The 22,583-nt window shown below is 35.1% G+C and overlaps 1 protein-coding gene across 3 annotated transcripts in view; it reads right to left on the bottom strand.

The window, feature by feature from the left end:
• The window catches only part of DPY19L3 (dpy-19-like 3 (C. elegans)), a 38,570-nt gene extending 16,839 nt beyond the window's left edge, over positions 1 to 21,731 (bottom strand). The window contains exons 1-15 of one of the 3 annotated variants that reach the window (XR_775488.1): positions 21,546 to 21,731; positions 21,157 to 21,299; positions 19,519 to 19,652; positions 11,940 to 12,030; positions 10,962 to 11,083; positions 10,617 to 10,762; positions 8,796 to 8,919; positions 7,848 to 7,982; positions 5,994 to 6,125; positions 4,863 to 4,964; positions 3,983 to 4,056; positions 3,576 to 3,734; positions 1,911 to 2,033; positions 1,435 to 1,546; positions 812 to 868 (exon numbers count right to left, since the gene is read on the bottom strand). Coding sequence is in view for 2 of the 3 variants with exons in the window: in XM_010585090.1 (XP_010583392.1) it covers positions 812 to 868; positions 1,435 to 1,546; positions 1,911 to 2,033; positions 3,576 to 3,734; positions 3,983 to 4,056; positions 4,863 to 4,964; positions 5,994 to 6,125; positions 7,848 to 7,982; positions 8,796 to 8,919; positions 10,617 to 10,762; positions 10,962 to 11,083; positions 11,940 to 12,030; positions 19,519 to 19,652; positions 21,157 to 21,259 (1,614 nt within the window). In the remaining variant the exon portion in view is untranslated. Of the gene's footprint in view, positions 1 to 811; positions 869 to 1,434; positions 1,547 to 1,910; positions 2,034 to 3,575; positions 3,735 to 3,982; positions 4,057 to 4,862; positions 4,965 to 5,993; positions 6,126 to 7,847; positions 7,983 to 8,795; positions 8,920 to 10,616; positions 10,763 to 10,961; positions 11,084 to 11,939; positions 12,031 to 15,444; positions 15,493 to 19,518; positions 19,653 to 21,156; positions 21,300 to 21,545 lie in introns of those variants that run through there. The other 2 variants (XM_010585090.1, XM_010585091.1) reach the window with 2 other exon arrangements.
• Positions 21,732 to 22,583: the final 852 nt, after the last annotated feature.

The following is a 22,583-nucleotide window of genomic DNA, read 5'->3' as shown; positions in this document are numbered from 1 at the left end:
GGGGAACAGACTTCCAGAGTGAACTCTATTAGCAGCTTTCTTAACTGTTATGCTTTACTACTGCCTCTTTAACTTTAGTAATGAAATTCACCTTGAGTTTCTCTGCAGTTAATTATTTAATGGAAATACTCTCATCTCATGCTAGGTATTGCACAAATAACTTCTTCATCAAAGTAGCATTTGAATTTTTTTGTCTTAGTAAATACAGTTAAAAGAACGGTATGCCCATTAAATTAATGTTGTAAATCTCACTACTATGACAAACTGACAGACTAATAATCTTGTACATGTTGTTATTTTAAATGTTTTATATTTTTACATTTAAACATTTGACCATAATAATAATTGTTTCTGGGACAGACTGAAGTAACATAAGTACTTGAGTAGTTTAACAATTGTGTACTTTAAAACATGAGATGAGGCATGGCAGTATAGAACATCATAATTATTTCTGCTCCTACAATGAACCATTACACAATTTAACAATCTGCATCTTATCTGCAACTTAGTTAAAACCAAACCAGACAACTTATATTGCCATCAAATTATGCATGTAAATAACACCTCGTAACTTACACATACAATCAGACAAACATTTGTATCTATGAACAACTACTTTGGATCAAATGAACCCTTCACATACAATTTCATATGCATAAAGGTACTTGCATTTCAGGTAGTCTATCCCCGTTTTTAAAATTCAGCTACAAATCTTGTATGTAATTATTTATAAAACAACAACCCTTTAAGAGAAAAGGAAAATTTCATGCAACTAAAAAATGCCAAAACATTGAGAGAAAAAATTTCTTACCTTATATGAAATGTATAATAAAGTCATTATTGGTACAGAATACTTAATCACACGCGTCTAAGAGAAATTGCAAAAAAAATATTGGTTATTCTGATGATATATTTATTTGGATAGACTTAATTTTTAATGTATTGATATCTGACATATTTATCACACGGTGGAATTTACCAAGTCTGAATTAAGACCACATACTGATTTTGTTTTCAAGTAAAACCCTTACTACAGACCCATCACAAATGATGGATTTATATCTATATACTAAAATCTATTTTCTACAAAGTGAAAACACTGTATCATTCAGTATAACAGACTGTAAAGGTCTTCTCAGACCCCTGATGATTTCTCTAATATGGTGACTAAGACTTTTTTAGTAAAATTGTGGTTATTTTTCATAGCTGCATCTATATTGCCATCTAGTGTATCCAAATGGAATTGTTTAATATATAAACCACTAGAAAATTCATTTTACTTACTAAATTTATACGAATGTACTTCAGAGATATCCAGTTTAAGAGGGCTACAAACAATATTCATTTCAGATGTCTTATAATTCTGAGTCTTGATTTTGTTTAGATATGGAGCAAAACCAAATTTCATGAAATGCTGTTAAGTATAGTGCTAACCCTCTGTGATGTGTAGAGATGAATACACTTCAGGGTAAGTTTCCATACTTCCGTACTGCACAGGCCAAAAGATGCAAACACACACATGTGGGATGTCCAGAGGTACTTCATTCTGGAAGAATACAGACAAGTTTTTGCTGACCATCTGGAGCTCTGCTAAGCCATGTTGATGAGACTGATTATGTTAAGAGAAATTCTGAACACAGCATTCTTGGACTTTCAGAACTCTGAAATAACCGAGTAAAAGATTAACTTTGCAATTGTGTTAGGTGCCTTTGAGAACATCTCTGCTCCCAAACTTCCAAACATTCTTTTTGGCAGGATTTTGGGAAATGCCTCAGTATACAAGCAGAAACAAACCAGGGAGAGAAAGAAGGTTCATGATCCTATCAGTTTGTGGTCAGTGTATTTTACACTCTTATCAAAATATACTCAATTGTCTAAAAAAGCCTTTAGTAAAATTAAAAAAAACATACCTCATTGTGCTTAATGCCAGACATCCAAAAAGAATTGTGTGAATTAAGTTGTAAGCAGCATCAGGCTTCAGCGTTACTGTGCATTCTTCCATTTTGTCCATGAACTGGACTTGATTTGAACCACTGATTAAAACAGAAGAAATAAAATGTGTTACATTTAGTTCTGTAACACATTTCATACAGTTGTCTGTATTTTAAAAACCATTTAATCCTTCTGAAGCTACAGAGCAATACTACTGCTATAAGACCACCATCTTCTATTATATTTATGATATAATTAAGACTGATAGCGCCAACTTGATGCAGCATCAGGTATTTATTTTCATGTCTGTTTTCTGGAAATGCAATGGGTTTAAATGAGCTCTTTTAGAATGAGATAAAATTCTTTACGGAAAGGTATGCCTGGTTCATTGCTTGAAGCAGCTACTCCCACAGGGTTCACAGGGCTTTTGATGAAAAGTGAAGAACTTAACTGTGTTTTGTGAGGCTGTGCTGGTATATGTGGATGCTACTGAAGCTGTAGATTGGTAATAAGTTGACAGAAAAGAGGTGTTGAAAGGACTCGTTATTGCTTGATGTGGCTAGTCTTGTGAATGTATGTGGAGGGCTGATCAAAAAAACCAGAAGCTGCTTAAATGTGTGTTTTTTTCCCCTGTTTTTCTGGGTGGGGGATAATTGAGATAACTGGACAGTGTTAAAAATTAGGGTAGTGTTTGGGATTACATTTAGGATTACAGAAAATAAGAGCTGCAGAGTCTTGTTTGTTTGTAAAATTGATCAATGCAGTAAGTTTTTTAAGAGGCTGGTTGAATAGTACCAAAATGCCTTACAGATGCCTATGACTTCACAATTATCTTAAAAAGAGTTTCAGAATCAGAATGTCTTAGATCCTCTCCCTCTTCCTCCCTCTCTACCCCTTTTATCCTGTTTTCTGTAAAATCTACAGTGAGTGGCATTAGTTGCATGACACTCCTTGAATTTTTGCTTAATCAAGTTTGCTATCATCCCTTCTAACTTTTGTCCAGGTTGTAAATGTAAAACTGAGAGGTCTATAATGAACCATTTACTTTTATTTCAAATAGCAGTTCAGTACTAATCTTCTAGTGTCCTGTAAATTCCTCCAAATCCTATAGATTAGCTATGGGAACTGGCAGCAGTGATGCACAGTTGCAGTCTACCACTCCTGCTTCTTCACACATATCGCAGGAAGTTCAGCACAGACTATGCCAGCTCATTTCTGGGTGGATTGAGGATACCACCAGGGAAATCTTTGATTGGGAGTGCTTTGCACAGGGAAAATGTGATGAACTAAAGAACCTAACGTTGTTCTCTATAAAGACACCCTTTCCCTGCTTCCTCCCCCGCCCCCCGCATAAATGCAACACAACAACCCTACACATACTGCAAAACCTCAACAGCAAACAAAAGAGCTTGAAGGAATCTAGGGAAGAATGTTTCTTTGTTTAGTCTCATTACATCCTTTACATTTTTAGCTTTAATAGGAAGTTACTTATTTTGCCTGATCTCTCTATTATACGTCCTACTGTTTCCTTAGTACCTGTGGAAGGTAATACTGGATGCTGCTGTATTAAACTGTCAGTTCCTTAGCCTGTTGAAGAAAAGAAAATTGATAAAAACGTGAATTATTTTTAAAATGTATTTTACCTGAGGTTCCAAAAGGCGATGATTACAGCTGCTACTGTCATAAAGAAGAGAACAAATATGTAGACGTAAAAAAGCAATGTATCCGAGAGTCTTGAAAAAGTATTTAATGGTAGTAAACCAAAAGCTTCTTCGCAAAGATACAGGTTAGCATCAAAATCTCTAAAGAAAAAAGAATAATCCTTTTCATCATGTATTTCATAACTTGATGTCAAAAAGGACCAAAGTTTTGGGGTTTTTTTTCCAAGCAATTATAAAGCCACAGTTGTGCAGATTATCATGAAGGAAAATGTATGACATAAACACGAGGTAAAAATACATGATTTATCACCAAGATTTTAAATGAGAACAACCTGCAGGCTTCACTTAATTAAGTCATACAAAAAAGTAAAATTGCAGGTAAATCATACCTTGTTGCCCCAAATCCAAATTTTGCTTTCAGGAATTTGAATATATGTTCATCTGACTCAAGATTAAGAATTTTCTGTGAAGGGAGAAAAAGAAAGGGAATTATATTTTAAGTATCAAACCCCCAAGCTTTACACAGTAAACAGTTTTTTCATGATTTAAATGAAACTGTAAAGCAACACAGGCTTACTGAGATAGGGTGCTCTGCAATCAAATAAACATTTGGTTTGTAATTATGGTCCTGTGGTCCAAAGAGCAAGTTACTTAATTTTTAGAATATCTATTAGGGTTAGTTTCTTACTTACAGATAAAGATTATCCAGGACAAGTTGGTTTTAACTGTATTTTTTATTTCAATGACTTATTGTATCTTACTGTGATACTTTTAATTTCCAAGTGTACTAAATTTTAATCTGTTGATAGAGATCTTTTGAAGAGACTAAAACTCAAAAGCAGAAAATGTGTTACTGTCACTAATGTCTGCAGATATCTCCATGCACAAGAAGCAACTAAAAGCATGGTATGGTGTACAACATTTTTACAATGAGTATTCATTTTTAACTGCGTTTATTGAAAGGTAAATTCAATTAAAAACTTTGCAAATGCTTAGCAATATCAGAATGCAGTATAAATCTACACTTGTTATAAAATTACGGGTGCACTTCAAGTTACAAATACATATTCGATTATTTGTGTTAATTTATGACGTTCTAAGAATATGTTTTAAAATCTATATACCAAGATTAGTAAAATGATCTTCCAGTTCTAAAATGCAGTGAAGTCTCATTGCAATTTTTATTTAATGATATTACTGTAGATGATTAACAAATAGCTTTTAATGTAACACATTTGTAAGTTTCTATATTAAAAATTATTTGCTTACCTTGATAAATTTATTTATTAGAAGAGTCAAGCACAAGACTAATAGTACATGGAGGATAAGTTTCCCAAGCCTATTAAGCAAGCCGCCCTTTTTTAGGTTTTTCTAGAAAGAGGAAAGTATTAGTATTTCAGTACTTTTTTGTATGTATTTGGAACAAAAGCAACACAGACTATTTGAAATAGCTTATCTGCTAGGCCTGATCAGGATCAAATTTGTATTAGGTTCCTGAAAGCAAAAATGTATACAAAACCAAGTATCCAGAATGAAGATATATTTCTTCAACAAAACTGCAGGGACAATATCATGAAAACTCCCCAGCATATTGATCTGGCAGAGTTTTTTAACTAGCCAAACAGCCCTCCTTCAGAGGTGGCCTCATTATATTTATACAACTGCTGGCACACAGTGCAACTGTGGTTATGTTCCAAGATTCCCCTAATTTCAATAGTATTGTGTGCCTTTTGAAGTATCTATTCGTTAGACCTTCCACCTCTATGTAGCAAGGTGTCTTCTGGTTCTAACTGTCAGTTGATAGGATTTTGAGCAATTTTCCAGTTCAAAGCTCCAGATCCGAGAATGGTTCTTTGGCTGCTCACAGGCAACTTGGAATAGGTGCAGACATTGTCTAACTATAAAGAGACAGCAGAAATGGCCCTGTAAGTTCATGTATGCTCATTAGAGGCTTTTGTCAATGCCAGTATCAGAACTGTAAATACAGGGAAAAAATACTAATCTTTGAAATAAACAATAGATTTCAGTAAACTGAATCTGACACGTGCCTAGTTCTCACAGAATGTTTTGTTGGAGACAGAACCATAAATCCAAGACAAGTTCTGCTGAAACAGGTGTAAAGTCCGTTATGCAATTTCTTTTCAGGATCCAAACTGCAGCTTGCACAATCATAAATGTTAACAGCAATCACAGAATTATGGTGTCTGATGTGCTTGGTTATGCTGTAGTTAGTGTAATTGAAATCATTATTTGATCATGCAATGTTTTTGTTGCTTTACGGTATAGTAGTTCCTCTAATTAGTATTAGTAATTTCAGATTATAATGCATATAAATTACTCATCTATATATATATATCTCACACTCTTTATTTAGTACCAGAAAAATATTTTGGTACCTACCTGGATTGTTCTTGCTATCAAGACAGAAGCATTAAAACTTATAAGTAATGATCCAAGAATCATAGAATTAAAGAACTGTAGGACACAGACTAGCAGTAATCCAGAAATCTGAATGATATAGAGCCACATAACCTGTAACAATAATGATATTTTTATGTCTACAAAACTTTACAGTCATAGCTGCTTTTCTCTGAATACATTTTATAATTTATTTCAACATAATTTTTACAAAAAATGTATCATCTTGCACTAAATCATTACACTTGGAGCCATTACCGTATCCATTCTGTATTTATGTCCTATTTATGTCCTATATTTTATACCTATTTTATACCTATTTTATACCTAGGGAAGCCTGATGCTATAATAGAGCAGATGAGTTAACTGTAGAGTGAGGAAAATATTAATTACTTAATATTTGGAAGATGTTTTGTGTTTTCTTTGGTAAAAGAAGTGTTTCTGTAGGCTCTATTATGTCTTTATGACTGAAGAGTTATGGCTCAGTGCTGTTCAGCAATCAAACATTAGCTGATTTCTCTAACTTTTATAATAGTTTAGTAAAGTCCTTTTTGAGCTATGCTAAACTATTATAAATGTTCAACAGAATGCAAACACTAAAGACCAGCTGATTTTCTGATGCAGTGGTACCAAAACATAAATTTTACCTGACACACAGATCTTGAATTTAGTCTTGTGTTACAGCAGTGGTGTAAGTCAGTATCAAATGGCCCAACAAACTGCAACAGTTTTAAGTAGCACTTTTTGGAAAATTAATATGCAATAAGAGTGGTGCAGTAAGTCCATTTTAGTATAATTCAGGATGAAGTTGGTAATTTGCCAACTTTGAAGGTAGCTGATTAGTCACATAAATTACTAACTTCAGCTTACATTTACACATACAATGAAGAGTTTAGAAACTGTTAAATAAACCACATTTATTTTGATATGCAGCCACCATACTAATTTTCAGTTAAATTAATACAATCACTAATATTCCAGTCTGCTTCAAAATTAAAATGAAATTAACATGAATTAATCTTCATCCTACCGTAAACTTCCTTAAAGGAAAGTTAGAACCTTTTTCAACTATTGTAAGCTTTTACAAGGGCTAAAAACTATCTCCATAGAATTTCACACTGATATTAAATTCAAAGACAATGTTACATCTTCTACAGTATATTTCTATTTCCTAAGATTGACTGTAAATGATCCCTTACCTTCTTAGTAACACTTGTTTTACTTTTTTGGCTCATTCAGTTCAGCAACATAGCAGTGACAATGTTGTTATTTTGTGGTGAATTTCAATTTACAAAAGATAACTGCTTCTCATGAGGAATCTGGTCTATCTTCTTCCTTCTCTTTATGGTACAGTTCCTACATCTAACTTTCAAACAAGGATGCACAATACTTGAGGCAAAATTCATACATTGTTAGGACTTCAGCTTAGACAAGGATTTCCCGTGCTACATTGTTTTCTTTCTCTGGCCACTTCCAGAGGACATGCTTAAGCTGTAGTATTAGATTAACTGTTATGATGGTGTTTAAAAGCAATCCCTTAACAGTGTCAAAACATACCTGTATCTAAACAAAACTAGACAAAAATTAAACAACTGAAGTGAATTTCGTAAAGTGAAATAAAATCAGCTGAAAAAAAATCAGAAATGGTGGTGTTTTGATTATTCATGTTTACACTTGCAGTATATACACTGTGATTACTTAAAAGCACAAAGCAGCACAATGTGTAATCTGTATTACTTTGGGCATCCAGGCCACTGGTTAGTAAAATACCTCCAAAATTGTTAGCTTTATGATAAAAGAGAAAAAAAGTTTGGTTATTTCCAAACATGATCTTACCTTTGCTGTGGGAAGCATGTCAAAACAGTCCAGTATGAATAATGCCAATGCTTGTATCAGCATCATAAACTGATTAAATTGCCAAGTCAGGCTAAAGAGAAACGTTGCTATGAATACAGCCATAAGTGTCAATCTCTGGAAGGAGTGAAAGAAGTCTTATTTAACTTTATAGTTTGCTTCATTAAAAAACAAACCCAAAAAACCCAAACAAACAAACAAAACCCCAAAACCAAACAAAAAAACCCCACAACAAAACCAACCAAAACTCACCTTAATTTCATTTTATTTTAAATCCATTTTTAAAAACATTAATATGAGTTTTCTAACTGCAAAAACTGCTTGGAGGATAATGAACATTTTTTTTTTAGAATTACACATTCTTGTATTTATGCCTGTATTTTATCATTGTAATACCACTTGCAAGAAAATGGTGAGATCCCAAATAGTTTCAGCCCATAGATTAACATGCAATACGTGTTCTACTATGCTATACATAGCAGGTATTTGAACAAATTGAGGAGTAATGACTTAACAACTGTTTGTCAAAGAAACTGTATCACTAATTTGCTTTTATTCTTGCAGATCAAGACAACCTTCTATATTTGTAAAACAAATGAAATCAAGAGAAAATCTTTAATCCTTGTGCTTTACAAGCTTTTCTCCTGCCCACTTTGTGTTAGTCTCTTATGTTCTTAAATATGCAGTACTGTTGTCTTGTACTCTTTAGAGCTTACCTTTTTATTTTTCCGTGCTGAGCATATGTATTCCTTTGTATTTCAACTACATTTAAATTAACAGAGGGTTCATGTGATTAATGTTTTCAACATTATAAGTGATTTGTGTGTATATATCCACTGCTATAAATGCTTATTAAGTATTTTGTCCTAAGTTTTATAGACAGTTTTCTGATACTAATTTTACTGTTTCATACTTATTAGAAATACTCACTTCTTGAACAGGCTGTAAATGAGTTCTGACTAGGTATGTGATGGCTGCTATCTGAACAGCAAAGAATGGTAGTGCCCAGTTCTCTCTTAAAGGAATGGTGAATTCTACTCTTGTAGTATCTATTCTGTACAAAACAAATAAGAGTTTCATAAAATTAAAACAAATAGAACACCAGCTTGGTGACAGAGAGGTTGCAATGACAGGCACCTTTGTGGTTTCTTAACTACTTATTGATAAAAATGGCAGCTCCACACTCTAGTTCCTTCAACATGCCGGGCTCTGAAAAAACATCATTATGAAGGTTCTGCAAGTCATCCACTGTTTCTGTACCTCAAATGTTGTACTTTAGCTTCACATACTGTTAAAAAACTTATACTATGGATTAAATCTTACTTACGAAGCACAGCTTGGGTAATTTAAAAATGAACAAACAAACCCCCAAACAAAACCACTCCCAAAATAGAGCATGTGGAGTTTTCACACCACAGGTAATTTTAATTCATTTTTTTGGTTTACAAAAAGCACATGTAAGAATAAAGAGGTATCACTTTATTCACTGTGATCCCAGTGCATTGGATTTGAATACCACTAAACTGGGTAGGAACTTCTGGTCATTTTTTGAATGTTCTAACATAAAACGCATGTTATGGAAGTTAGTAAAAGTTCCTCAAAGTGCAGACATTTACAAAACCAGAATTGAAAGTCAAAACCAAAAAAATACTTCCCTTTTTTATTGTGTAGAGAAAATGTGTGCTAAAAAGGAAAGTAAGCAACATATCTAAGACATGCTTAGCTGGATGAAGAAAACTTCTAAAATGGAGCTACTCAGCAGCCTCAGATGTACTTCAGCTGGACAGAAAGTCATTATCCAAATCAATTCCATGTACTTAGTCTATTTGCATAAAGGATAACAAGCATCCATTGACCATGAATTATTAGAAAGATGGACAAAACAAATCTGCTCCAAATATTCTGTACATGGAAAAGATGACCTCATGAAATAAACGTTAACTATTGCACATTGCATGTATTTTTTAATTCCTTTTATCTTAGGAGAAAGAAACAGTTTACCACTATATACCTCTAATTATTCTGTAAGGGACACGCTTGCAGATCAAGTTCTTTACAGCTGCTGATTAACATATCAAACAGTTTTGATAGAACTGACACGGTACTTTTATCTTCTTAAGTTACAGATAACAGCCTATATCATGAGTCTTAGCTTCATGCCAGCAGCTTACTGCTGGCCTGAAGCCAGTTCTTCCAATTTTTCTCTCCAAACTGAGAATTCTTCAAGTGATAAAGCACTAGAACAGCTCAATTACCATCTTTTTTCTGTGAGTCTTAGTGCAGGAGATGTCTACAGGAAAAAGGGACCAGAGAAGCTGAACTTCTGATGATCTTAGGTTGTTGAAGGAATCCCTGGAGGTTGGGTGTGGGGCAGTGAGGAGACCTGAAGGGCATATATGCAGGTGTCTTTAACATCTAAGGGATCCTAGGCTGGAGAAGACAGGGTGCATCATCTGTAGATCCAGACACATCTGAAAGATGTAGTCCACTTTCAGAGAATGATTTAAGCCAAAATTTTCTACTCAAACTTCTTGAAACTTTAAAATTCTAGTCTGCTATGTCAGCTCATTTATGATTATTTGCTAATTATTTTGTATTATTTAAACATTTTTTTTTCCATTTTCTGGCTAATCTGGAGAAAGGCCTTATAGTTTAATTTTTTGTCCAATTAATCACGCATTTGAAGGTTTAATGCCTTACCTTTGACATAAGGTACAATTTTAGAAAGATCAAATGTTTAATCTCACTTACCTGTTTGTAATATACCAGCAAGCTGCCAACAACCCTGAAAGCCACGTTCCACTAAGAAGCCAGCTTGTTACATACAGAGCAATGACATAAACTGCCTGAAGTCCAAACAAAGTGTAGATATAAAAATAAACGGGCTCTAGGTATTGCTGTAAAACACAAGAATACTGATGTTGACATAAAACACTCATGGGGGGATTACACTTAATATGAATTAGGTTTTGCTTTTACAAATTAAAAAGGTATCAGGAATATTTCTAATTAGAAAATAACTAAAAAGGGGAGCTATGGTTCACTGCGCAATCTTCATAATGCACTTACAATCTAAAGCCATAAATAAATGCCTACCTGAATTGGAAGAATCCTATACAGAATGCTGAGAAACACCTCCTGGTAAACATTCATTCTTTCAAGTATGTTAATTGTCCTCACAGATTCAGTTTTATTGTCATATACTAAACCATGTAAACCTTAACGATAAAAAGAAATTGAAATAGGAGATTGTCATTTTCCCCCTCCATCTTCATTTGAACAGTGAATAACTTTTTCAAAGGTATTTTAGGATGTCTCATCAAAAACTGCAAGCTTGGAGTCAAGGATTCAGATCACATTACCTCTGAATCAACATGACCTTCTGAGGTCTTCAGTTTCCCTGCTTCAAATGTGGCTCAGAGTGCTAATTCAAGTACTATGTATTTAGTAATGAATAAAACATTTATTTTTACACTTACATTCCTAGCATAGAATCTGTGGTACACACTGGATCTTGAGAACCATTCTTGTCACTACTTTGAACACAGGTGATGTTAATATCGACAAATGTGTAGTATAAGCAAAATTGCTAGGGAGCAATAGTTAAGTATCTAGGAAACATGAGACTGTCACAGAAAACCCCATCATCATATATGACTTTCTTGGAAGCTGCTCATTGTGTCATTTACTGTCTGGGCATATAGCAAAAAAATTGCCCCTTCCCACAAATAGTTCATAATTCAAATTGAACAAGGGAAGAATAAAAATGAAAGTAATATACTGAATAAACCAGCAAGGTTGAAACCTTAACAGATATGAGAGTTGTCCCTCAAAGTGATTGCCTTCATCAGAATGTGAAGGTGTGGCACAGAAACCAATGTATCACTGTGAAATTTATTATGTTCGTAATTTAGTGGCTCCCTGGCATATGAACAGAATAAATCTGTCTCCAGTACAACAGTTACACTATCTTTCACAGTTATGGTATTCCTTGTTCTCAATTATATTTGAAAAAAATATTAAAAATAGTCAGCTGGCAACACAAAGTAAAACTTACTTTACAGTTTACAATACCTTGCTGGATGGAAGCAGCCTGAATCATTTGTTTGTAGTAGGAATAATAAAGTCCACATTCTGTTCTGAATGAAATTTCTCTTTCGACCTCCTGCAAGTGAAAGTTCAATAGTAAATTCACTTTCCATTTGCTTTTCACAATCATAGGAAGCTGCCTTCAACTGAAATTCTTGCTGCACCAGGGAAACTGACCCATACAGTGGCTTGAATCTTTGAGTTAGTGCATTCTATGCAACTTAGTTCAAGTAAAGGTAAACTACATGGACAAATTAGGGTGAGAGGCAAATGGCTGAGGTGTCAATGCCTCTGTGAACTGGGGAAACGTATATGCCTTTCGTGATTCTGATATGCTGTTCAGAAACATTTTTGATCTTTTACTATTTTTTTGGTGATATTCAATGTTTAGATAGGCGCAGTGGCCAACAGCTGGACTTTAAAACTGCATATGCTTACTCCATGTATTTAACCTTTTCTTCCAGATGTAGATATCCCATAGTGTTCCATGGCTTTACCACCTTAAGGCTCAATTAATTCAGTGTGCTATACTTGGGACTGCACCATAATGCTACTCTCAGCTACTCTGAGATTTCAGCTGGCAGGATATGCTGCTTCCCACTTGTTAAATGCCGTTTCTTGGAGGAAGCCAGCTGTTCATCACTTTCATACTTCAATTATAGATTAAAGGAAAGGCGATTATTTACCTTTTTTTAGCTGTAGTTAAAGTTATTATTTTTAATTTAAAAATGTTCAAATTATTTAAACTAGGTACACTTCAAACTGTGCCTCTTTCCTGGCTGATATTGCAGCATGTGGAGTCTAGTGAGATATGAAAGCTCTCCTAGAGAAAACTGCTCTCAGTACAGGATCTTTGCTTTGGAATTCACCTCCTTTTGTTAACTCATTAGTTGTGAAGACCTAATGAAATTTAACAAATTCAGAGCCTTGGGCGACCACACTTAAACAAAATAAGACTGCATGAACAAGCAATTTGAAGAGAAATAATACGCGTCTTGTACAAAACTGTTTTATTATTAGTGATCTTTTTAGTAGTTTATATAAAAACATGCCAGCAAATATCTCTGATAAGCAGTAAATTAGAAAACATTTCTAACCAGATTTGAAAATCCAATGAGATTCCTGTATGTGATGCAAGCAAGTCATTAAGAAATTTAAGTGAGATTTCTAAAGATAATCTTATTAATTCAGCTTTCTTTACAAAAGAACATTACTGAAATAACAATGTTACTGTTTTCTGATATTTTTATGAATGCCATTCTGGTTAATGCAACCTTGCACAGAATCCCAAGCCTTTCATCTTTCTTATACAGTCCCATCTCTTTTGCTGGAACAGAATCAATACTATTTCAGAGCTAACATAAAGCTAGATAAAAAATCATGTTCCTCCCTCCTCTACTGCCCAGTATAGAATCTTATCTCTAAACATGTGTTTTATTTAAGTCAACTGTTGACAAACTAAACCAATATTAGTTCTGGTCTGAGAAAAATCAACACATAAAAAATGCATCTGATTCAATGTAAGTTCACAATTAAACTCTCCAGCTGCTCTACAACATACAAATCATGATAATACCAGCAGAAGAAACTGACATTGGCACTAAATACCAAAAGCCACACACTTAGCAAAATGAGAAAGCTGGATTTTGAACGAGCTCTAGTTTCAAATTCATCACTACTGAAAAGTTTTCTAATACTAAAAAGTGGCTGATTCTCAGGGCTCATACAAAAAAAAAAAGAAAAAAGAAGGAATGCTAACATTTGGAATTTATTAAGGGGGAGACAGTAGTCACAGAGGGGGATCTAATCAGCAAAAATGCATTCAAACATGATTAATTTGTAATCCTGGCACCAGCTGTATTCAACCAAATGCTATATTTTATGAGACAAACACTAGTGAGTTTTACATCTGTTTCATGCTAAGATAACATCTGTTTTATTCACTCACAATACTTTTCCAGTTCTACAGCAGTTTATAGTTTTCCTAGTATTCCATGTCAATAAAAACATACAGACTTATGGGTAAGCATTATAAAAGCACATGTTTATCTTTCTGGATATTAAATTTGTGAGTGTTTAACAAAGAAGTTACCACTGTTCCAAGGAAAAAAAAAAAGAACACTATCCTCCAGGATACATATAGTTGCATATGATTTCAATTTATGCAATTGTATCCTAACAATATTAAGCATTCAAAACAAAATACAACGGACTTTTCCTCTCAAGGGCAGTGCAAAAAATAGGTTTCCTCAATCTCTTAACCAAGTCATTCAGAATACTGAGCAAGCAAAGTCTGAGTTGAGTTTTTCTATAAAGAGCATAAGCAAAGTTCCAATTACTCTTCTTTTTTGACAAAGCTAAAGCACAATCTGTGTAATTGAAAATAATTTTTAGTTGTTCAATTTAAGATCAGAAAGATTTGAAAATAGTCTCAACCATACAAATGGAAACTCAATACACAGCTGCTATCAGTGTTCCTGGTTGTGAATCATGCCTTCAGCAAACATATTTAATACCTGTGCATGGTCTCCTTGCTGGTTAACCTCATGCCCATCTTTTAGAATGGCGTGGTTCCTACTCAGATCAGACTTTTGATCCGGAGTAAAAGTACCTGTAACTACTCGACAGGTACTTCTTTGCAAAAACACCACCAAAATGGATTGCCCTTCTTTTTACAGCTTACGCATTCACTTTGTAGAGTTCTAATTAGCTGGCTACCCGTTTCCCCACCTTTTTTCATCTTTCTTTTATATTCAAAATGTAAAAAGGGAGAATATAAGCACTTCAGAGAAGGAATCCCAGGATTCTTATCCTGCATGTCTGAAAGATTTAAAATTTGATATTTTTATTCCTGACTTCTTGCAAGCAGCAATTTTACTAAAGGAAAATTCAGTAACAGTAGTCTAAATGCTTACTCAGAAGTGATGATGAACAAATGGAAGCTCTGAAGTTTACCTGTTTGTGTTACAGTATTAATTTGCTACGTGGCCTTGACTCATTCCTGCTCAAGGTTTCTTCAGAGTTTGCATTTGAACAAGCAATACAACAGCTGACAGAAGAGGTGATGCAATTCTCCCCCTGCCCCCCATTTTGTTATTTTCATAGCAGATCCTGTTCTGAAAAGATACTATACTTGAGGAGTAGTCACTAAACTGCTATTGAAAATTACTGAATATAGACCAGCTGTTTTATATGTGCAGTGTAATAAGTTTTCAGAAAACTTGAGAAATAATTTTTGGCTAAGGAATCTGTTTTGGCTGTCACCATTATAAACAGAAATCTTTGTTGGTTTAATGCATATGAGAAGAGATTCAAACTCTTTTCCTCAAAATTGTGTGGTCAAGGTAAGGGATTATAACCTTCTGTGATCCCTGCTGGAAGCATACACAAACACAGCTTCTGACTATGTGACACAGTATTCCGTACTCATTTTTTTTCATAGTTCTTTCAGGAGGTCTTGGAATAAAAAAAAAGAATACCAATCATGTACCTCTTTCCTAGCATAAACCACTCTTCCAGATCTGCATTTTCAGTTTTTCTGATAAGGAAACAGTATTACATCTTTCTCCAATGACCATGGATTTATAATAGCTGGCAAATTTATTAGCAAATAAGAACAAGATTCACACATAATACAGCAGCTGAAATCAATGCACTGTTGAAAGCCATATTCAAAATAGAAGAAAACAGTATAACAACCACAGAACAGTTTTTCTAGCTGGGTGAACCATTGCTGGAAGACACCCAGAACTGAACTGGCTTTCTACAAATTGCAATTGAAATTACAGAAAGGTAATCACTAGAAGTGTATGTGCAAGTTGTGACTTCCATTACTTAGAAGTCAAGAATCATGACTTTGCATAATGAACTCTCTTAATTTTTAGGGTTGCATACAATTGGCAAACTGCACAATTTTGTAACTAAGCAATCGTGATGTTCATATATCAATGGGGTCTTCAGAACAAAAATTCCACCTTTTGTACCTAAATGGTGTATGTAAAAACCTCTGTCTAGGTTAGTGCAAAAGTGTCAGATAAACACTGCAGACCTCCTTCTGATGTACAAAGAGAAAGGTACCTTCAGGTACAAAAATGGCAAGCCTCCCATTACATCTCACTATATTAATTTAGTAGCCATACATACCCTTTTGAGTATGAATTCTTACTATCTGAATAACTGTAGCTTATTGGAAGAAAGGAAAAGTTCAGGGGGTAATACGTTGTTAAATAATTTTTATGTCAGAGTTCAGTAACATAAAATCCCCAAATTTGTGCTGTTTACAGCCAATTCAGAGTAACTGAAGTTACTATGTTTCATAGGTATGGGGGTTAATGAAACACTGAATGTGTATTAGCATTGCTTCCATTTCTTCTATATGTAATGTTTAATAAAAATAAAATAAAACTAAATAACCTCTGCACTTCATCAAGCAAGGCATGCAATAATTGTGTGCCAAAGATTAGACTACAGTCCTCCATTCTGAGAATTAGGGCTGGGGTACGCATCAAAATAAAACTTTCTCCTTCAAAATTTTCAGAAAACTATACAATGTTAGAAAAAAAAAGAGCAAATTTTCCATTTATTTTCAACATAATTTTTGAGGATCTCAGATTGTACCATAGTGTATTTTATTCTTGTCTTTTATTAGTATATGGTATGTGCTGTAATTATAAGACTAGCCAGTTCAGAAATGCTGGAAAACATGTACATACATCTAGAGATACTACAATGTCCACTCATACATATAGGCACAGAGATGTCTATATACTGTTTTATAGATGTAAGGATGAACCTTCCCATCTCAGCTTCAAAGGAAATTTCACAGGCTCTTCACATGCAGTCTTCTCTTCACACACTACTCATAAAACAGTGTTTTCTTTAAACTTTATCTCATCCACGTATATTCTCATGTATTCTTTCTCTGCTTAGTTAAGAGAGAATGTATCAAAATATACAGTTTAGATTTCTTATCTTGCTTATCTCACTTATGATGCTCTGATATGTATACCGGCAGGAAAACAAGCCTAGACTGTATTTTTCAAGTTAACAGTAAAACCTGAGAAAGCTTTGTGTTAATCAAAGTGAGAGCACAGTCAGTTCTGACTTGGCAGAGAATTGCAGAAAATTTGATCAGACTTGACTCATCGCCAACATTCTTTGTATTTGCAAATGAAGTGCAGGGGATACTACCTGTTTGGTCTTGTTGTGGTTTAACCCCAGCCAGCAACTAAGCACCACGCAGCCGCTCACTCACTCCCCCCCCATCCAGTGGGATGGGGGAGAAAATCGGGAAAAGAAGCAAAACCCGTGGGTTGAGATAAGAACGGTTGAATAGAACAGAAAAGAAGAAACTAATAATGATAATGGTAACACTAACAAAATGACAACAGTAGTAATAAAATGATTGGAATGTACAAATGATGCGCAGGGCAATTGCTCACCACCTGCCGATTGACACCCAGTCTGTGCCCGAGCAGTGATTCCCCGCCCCCACTTCCCAGTTCCTATACTAAATGGGACGTCCCATGGTATGGAATACCCTGTTGGCCAGTTTGGGTCAGCTGCCCTGGCTGTCCTGTGCCAACTTCTTGTGCCCCTCCAGCTTTCTCACTGGCTGGGCATGAGAAGCTGAAATACCTTGACTTTAGCCTAAACACTACTTAGCAACAACTGAAAACATCAGTGTTATCAACATTCTTCACATACCTAACTCAAAACATAGCACCTGACCAGGTACTAGGAAGACAATTAACTCTATCCCAGCTGAAACCAGGACAGGTCTCAAGCTGTAATAAGCAATTTGAGAACAAACCTTTAAAAGTACCTTTGAATTTTGCTTGGGACGTAAGTGTTTACAAAATAAGTTGCATTTGTCTGATCAATCAAGTTAGAGCTATAGCCTTCTATTTGGGAAGATATCCTTAGAAATAGCGTAAATTGAGAGCGCATACATGCAAAACACAAACAGTATACACTCATAGCTCCAAAAAGTCAGAGTATGTATGAATCCTGATCACTTTTGGCTCTGTGTTACAACTGGTTATTTTATCTCTAATAATATATGAAATCTCATTAAAGCTTTTCCTGTTGTTTTCAATTTAAAATCAGCACTGTAGCCACATGCATTGTCTGGTGGAGTTAACATCTTACTGAAGAAGGTATAATGTGAGATGAGAGAATATCTGCATCTCTTTCTCTTTTAACCTGCTGGTAGATGAACTTAATGCTTTTTAGAATCTTTCCATCAAATTGGCTGAAATTGCTCATGTTCCAATGTTACTAGTTATCGTATCAACTTCTTAGGATGAAATGAGAGCTACAGAGAACAGAATCCAGACTAGAAGTATCCAGAGGGGTTTATTTCAGTTTTGATATCTAATGGCATTGTAGTGTACTTAAAATGAAAACAATAATTATCAAGTAAGATGAGCATTTCATTCATCGGGGGGCAACTTAATTGCAACTACAGACTTGCTTTTCTCAGTGAGCTTTGTGTCCCTCTGTATCAGTTCAACAGAATAAAAATGCTGTATTGTTATGTTCATACATTGCCACAAGTCCATGCCTGTTTGTACTTTGAAATATACAATACCCATGGAATGAATCAACACTTGCTTTCAGAAGGAAAAGGCAAACTTAAGGTGTACCTTCAATATATGTACGATCTATCTATATATTCAAAGGAAGATGACAGTGAGTACAAAACAGTATTATATGTATAATACAACAGCAATTGTTTCACTTAATGCCAACTATTTTTATTACAGGTATGTAAATGTTTCTCAGACAGAAAAAGTGCGTAGTACCAGAAAGAACATGTAGCAATGTAAGTATTCCAATTAAATATATGTGCTCTTGAATAATGTAATACAAAGACCTAACAGAGTGAATTTTAGGCATCTAAAAGGAAAATGACTCACCTGTTTCTTTTCTCTGGTTAAATTTAGATATGTGTACAGCTGCATTATTTTCCCATGCTATAATTCTAGGAAAAAACTAGTCAGTCCTGGATCTTAGGAATGAAAATTCTCCTACAGTATAGAGGTTGGTTTTACATTGGTGAATGTCTGAAATATGTTTTGAGGTTTGCACATTTAGGATACTATTCAATACTAATTTTATATAATGTTAAGAGACTGTGCCTAAACTGTATTACAAAATCACAGTATAAATACAATTAACGAACTGCATGCCAAGATTTTGCATATTGTTTAACTGTTTTTTGTTTGGTTTTGGATTGTTTTGGATAAAAGAAAGATGATGATAGAGCAACATATAGTAGATTGTTGAAATTCTATTCTAGATAATGATCAATGATTGGAAGAACCATAGCTACAACTCAAGCAAGAGCTGTGTAGCAATGCTTTTAGAGAAAAATTGGGGAAAGTTATTTATAGAAATGATCATATATTTAAAAATGGTGGGAAGGGAAGCACAGCTTTTTTTAAATTAAATGTTAAAAAATGAAATATTCGATGATTTTGAGCAAGTTACAAGACAAATATATAAATAAACGAAATTTCGACTAACACTCATATTAATGCCCTATGAAAAATACTGTTACCTTAATATTGGAAAACCACAGGTCATTTTCATGCAGTGTAGCAACATAAACAGAAGTAAGAAGTCCAAGAGAGATGGCAACAATTCCACCAACAGTTATTGAGAGTATATTCCACAGCTTTCCACCTGTATGACCTTAGAAGACAAATATTTCACTCTGTAATTGTGAAACACCTAATTCAACTTAAAGGAATTTTGGAAACTCATTTATACATTGCCTGTGCTACTACAGTTTATATTCTGTAGGTAACAGGACAAATGGTTTCAAGAGGTCTTTATGGAGATGTGTTCTTCATTTTCTAACATAGCAAACTCAGAGTATTTTATTTACATGCAAAGTGAAATAAGGTGTGCCTTAATTGGTAAAATGTAGTTATATTTTAAAAACACCATGATCATATACAAATCTAGATAAATACCATATCTAATTTGTAAATCTAAATTGGAATACCCTCCAGGGCACCTTTTTTAATTAAGGCAATACAGGATGACAGATTACAAAGTAAGAAATAAAAATCTTCTAACATCTTAAAATTGTTGCCTGGTTTTTGGGGATTTGCTTAGTAGTTGTAAAAAACAACACTGAAGGTTCAGAAGTCTCACTAAATACCCACAAAGAGACTGAACAGCAGCGAAAGCAGCCTTGGATAATGGTGTCATGCTTTGAATTGCAGATGACCTCCTGTTGACATCAGAGTAAGATTATAGATGGAATGATGGGAAAGAAAGGTTGCATTTCTAGGTGGCTCAATTGATTCATCGTACTCTTATATTCCTGTTTTTTTAGAGGTTTTGGTGTTTTTTTTAATGTTGATATAGGGCTTAATATGAATCTTAGTGATCTGGAATTATATCTTTGGAATGGCTATTTCATCCTGTATGCGTCATCTACATAATGGGTACCAAATACGCAATTCAACGGAACTGAGGGCTGGGCTGGATGAGAACTATGATCACTTTCCCATTTTGTATTTAGCCTAAGTGTACTTGTGTAGAAACAACAATGTAACTTTCCTTTCATCTACCCAAACTGCACATATAGAAACGTTTGGAATTTAGATCAAAACATCCCTTAAAATAAGTTAATTAAAAAAACCCAAACCCAACAAACTTTGCCAACTCTAAAGAGATAATTCCAAACAAAAATGTCAGTATTTCATTACTTAAACAGATCCTCGAATTAAGATACTTAATGTCTCTCTTTTAAATTTACTTAGCAAGTCTGCCCTATAGTCAAAAAGCAAGGGTTTGCAGTTAAATTCAGATTTCATGTGCAATCTGCTTATATTTAACTACAACTCATCAGAGGTCTTGAAATCCTTTTAAGTTACTAATGATTTGAACTGGGATTCGTTCAAGGGCCTAAGATAACTATATGAAATGTGATAGTGTGTCACTGATACTAAATTGAAAAAAAAAAAATTTCTCACAAATTTAAGTTAGGATTTTAAAATAAAGACGAGACTGACATGCAGTAACCTGCATGCCCTCTGTCTCATCCAATTAATTTTGGTGATAGATATTCAAGTATGAAAATGTATTTGGTACATACCTAGTTCTAACCTGTGCTTAGGATAGAAGACCAAAAGCTACACACTACTAAAAAGCCATAATGTTACAATACTTTTCATTTACCCACCAGACAGAATTTTCCCATCAGGCTTCAAATTCTTCTCCTCTGAAGGCTGATCGTCATCCGCTTCCGTGCCTTTTCCGACCCTTCTCTGTCTCATGGTTGTCATGATGTCAGTCACTTTAATTCATTATTCTTCAGTCTGACTCCTAAATGGACACATACAAGCAATGCATCTTCCTACCCAAACATTCACTGAATACTGTATGAAATATCTGAAAACAGAACCATATTTTACTGCCCTCGGAGACTTTGACTTACAGAGTGATACTGTCGTAAAAGTGTATCTTACAAAAATGCAAGATTTTTTTAAACTGTTACAACTCAGAGTGCAGATGAAAGTATACAAAACATTATCTTAAATTTGTAAAGCTTAAGTTCACAACGCTACATACTGTTGTCCAGGTTTTCATTGACTGCCGACACCTTTGGCCCTTGACTCAAAATGCACACCAGGCTGCCCTTCTTTGAAAAAAGCGTAAGCCCTTCAAAGAAAAATTAGTCCTTTTAGGGAAGGTATTTTAGTTGGGCACCTAAAATAGAAAGCCAGTTGTTTAAATCTTGGCTTTCAGGAAATCCCAAAAAAGGGGGCTGTAAGATGCAAAAATGATGCCAGAGAACATGTGCTATAAAAGACTAGAGAGACAACATTAAAAAAATCCTTGATGTTTTATACTATTAAAGTACCATAAAATTCGAGAACATTACAAAAAAAACAAAAAGAAGAGCAGCTAGTTCTCCCCATCAATTCCCAGGTGCTCTCTGCTCTGTGAGCATGGTCCATACATAAAACTGCTCCAACCTGCCATTCTACATTTGAAAATCAATGACGTCCCATCCTGAATGCAAAAATCTGCTACCATTCCCAGAGTGCGAACACTGATATTTGCGTTACCCCTGGTGTAACTGACTGGTAATGGTAACGCTCCAAGAAATACATCTCAACCGCACAACTCCGTTGTTGTAAAGCCTTTGCAGTGGATTAGCTTCACCTCCTTCCCGCATGCCCGGGAAAACACACGGAGGGACTATGCAAGCATGTATCCGAGTTGTTCTTAAATAGCTGGTTTGTAGAAAACCCGACAATTAATTAATACAGGCAAGATGGTCATCATAACCATGCTATTTCTTTGCACTGCCAGTCTCGGCCAGCTTTCCTCAACGCCTCATGCCCAAGGGAACGCTTTTGCCGGCACACGCGGGGAGAGCCTCGACAGGGCGCCGGGAGGGGAGCGTCCCGCCTCCGTCCCCACAGCTGCCTGAGGTGAGGCCAGGCGAGGCGAGGCCTGGGGCGGCGGCAGGCTCTGCGGCTGCAGGCCGGGCCTGGGAGGGGGGCACGACGGGCAGCCCGAGGGGGAGGCCGTCGGTGGCGGCGGGGCAGCGCGCCGGACAGGCCAGAGGGCGGCCGAGGACGAGCGCGCCTGAGCCGCCGC

The sequence above is a fragment of the Haliaeetus leucocephalus genome, unplaced genomic scaffold (genome assembly GCF_000737465.1).
Source record: "Haliaeetus leucocephalus isolate CR32 unplaced genomic scaffold, Haliaeetus_leucocephalus-4.0 Scaffold92, whole genome shotgun sequence".
NCBI lineage: Eukaryota > Metazoa > Chordata > Aves > Accipitriformes > Accipitridae > Haliaeetus > Haliaeetus leucocephalus.
Note: the sequence above shows the minus strand (reverse complement) of the source record. Positions and strands in the feature narration are given on the sequence as shown.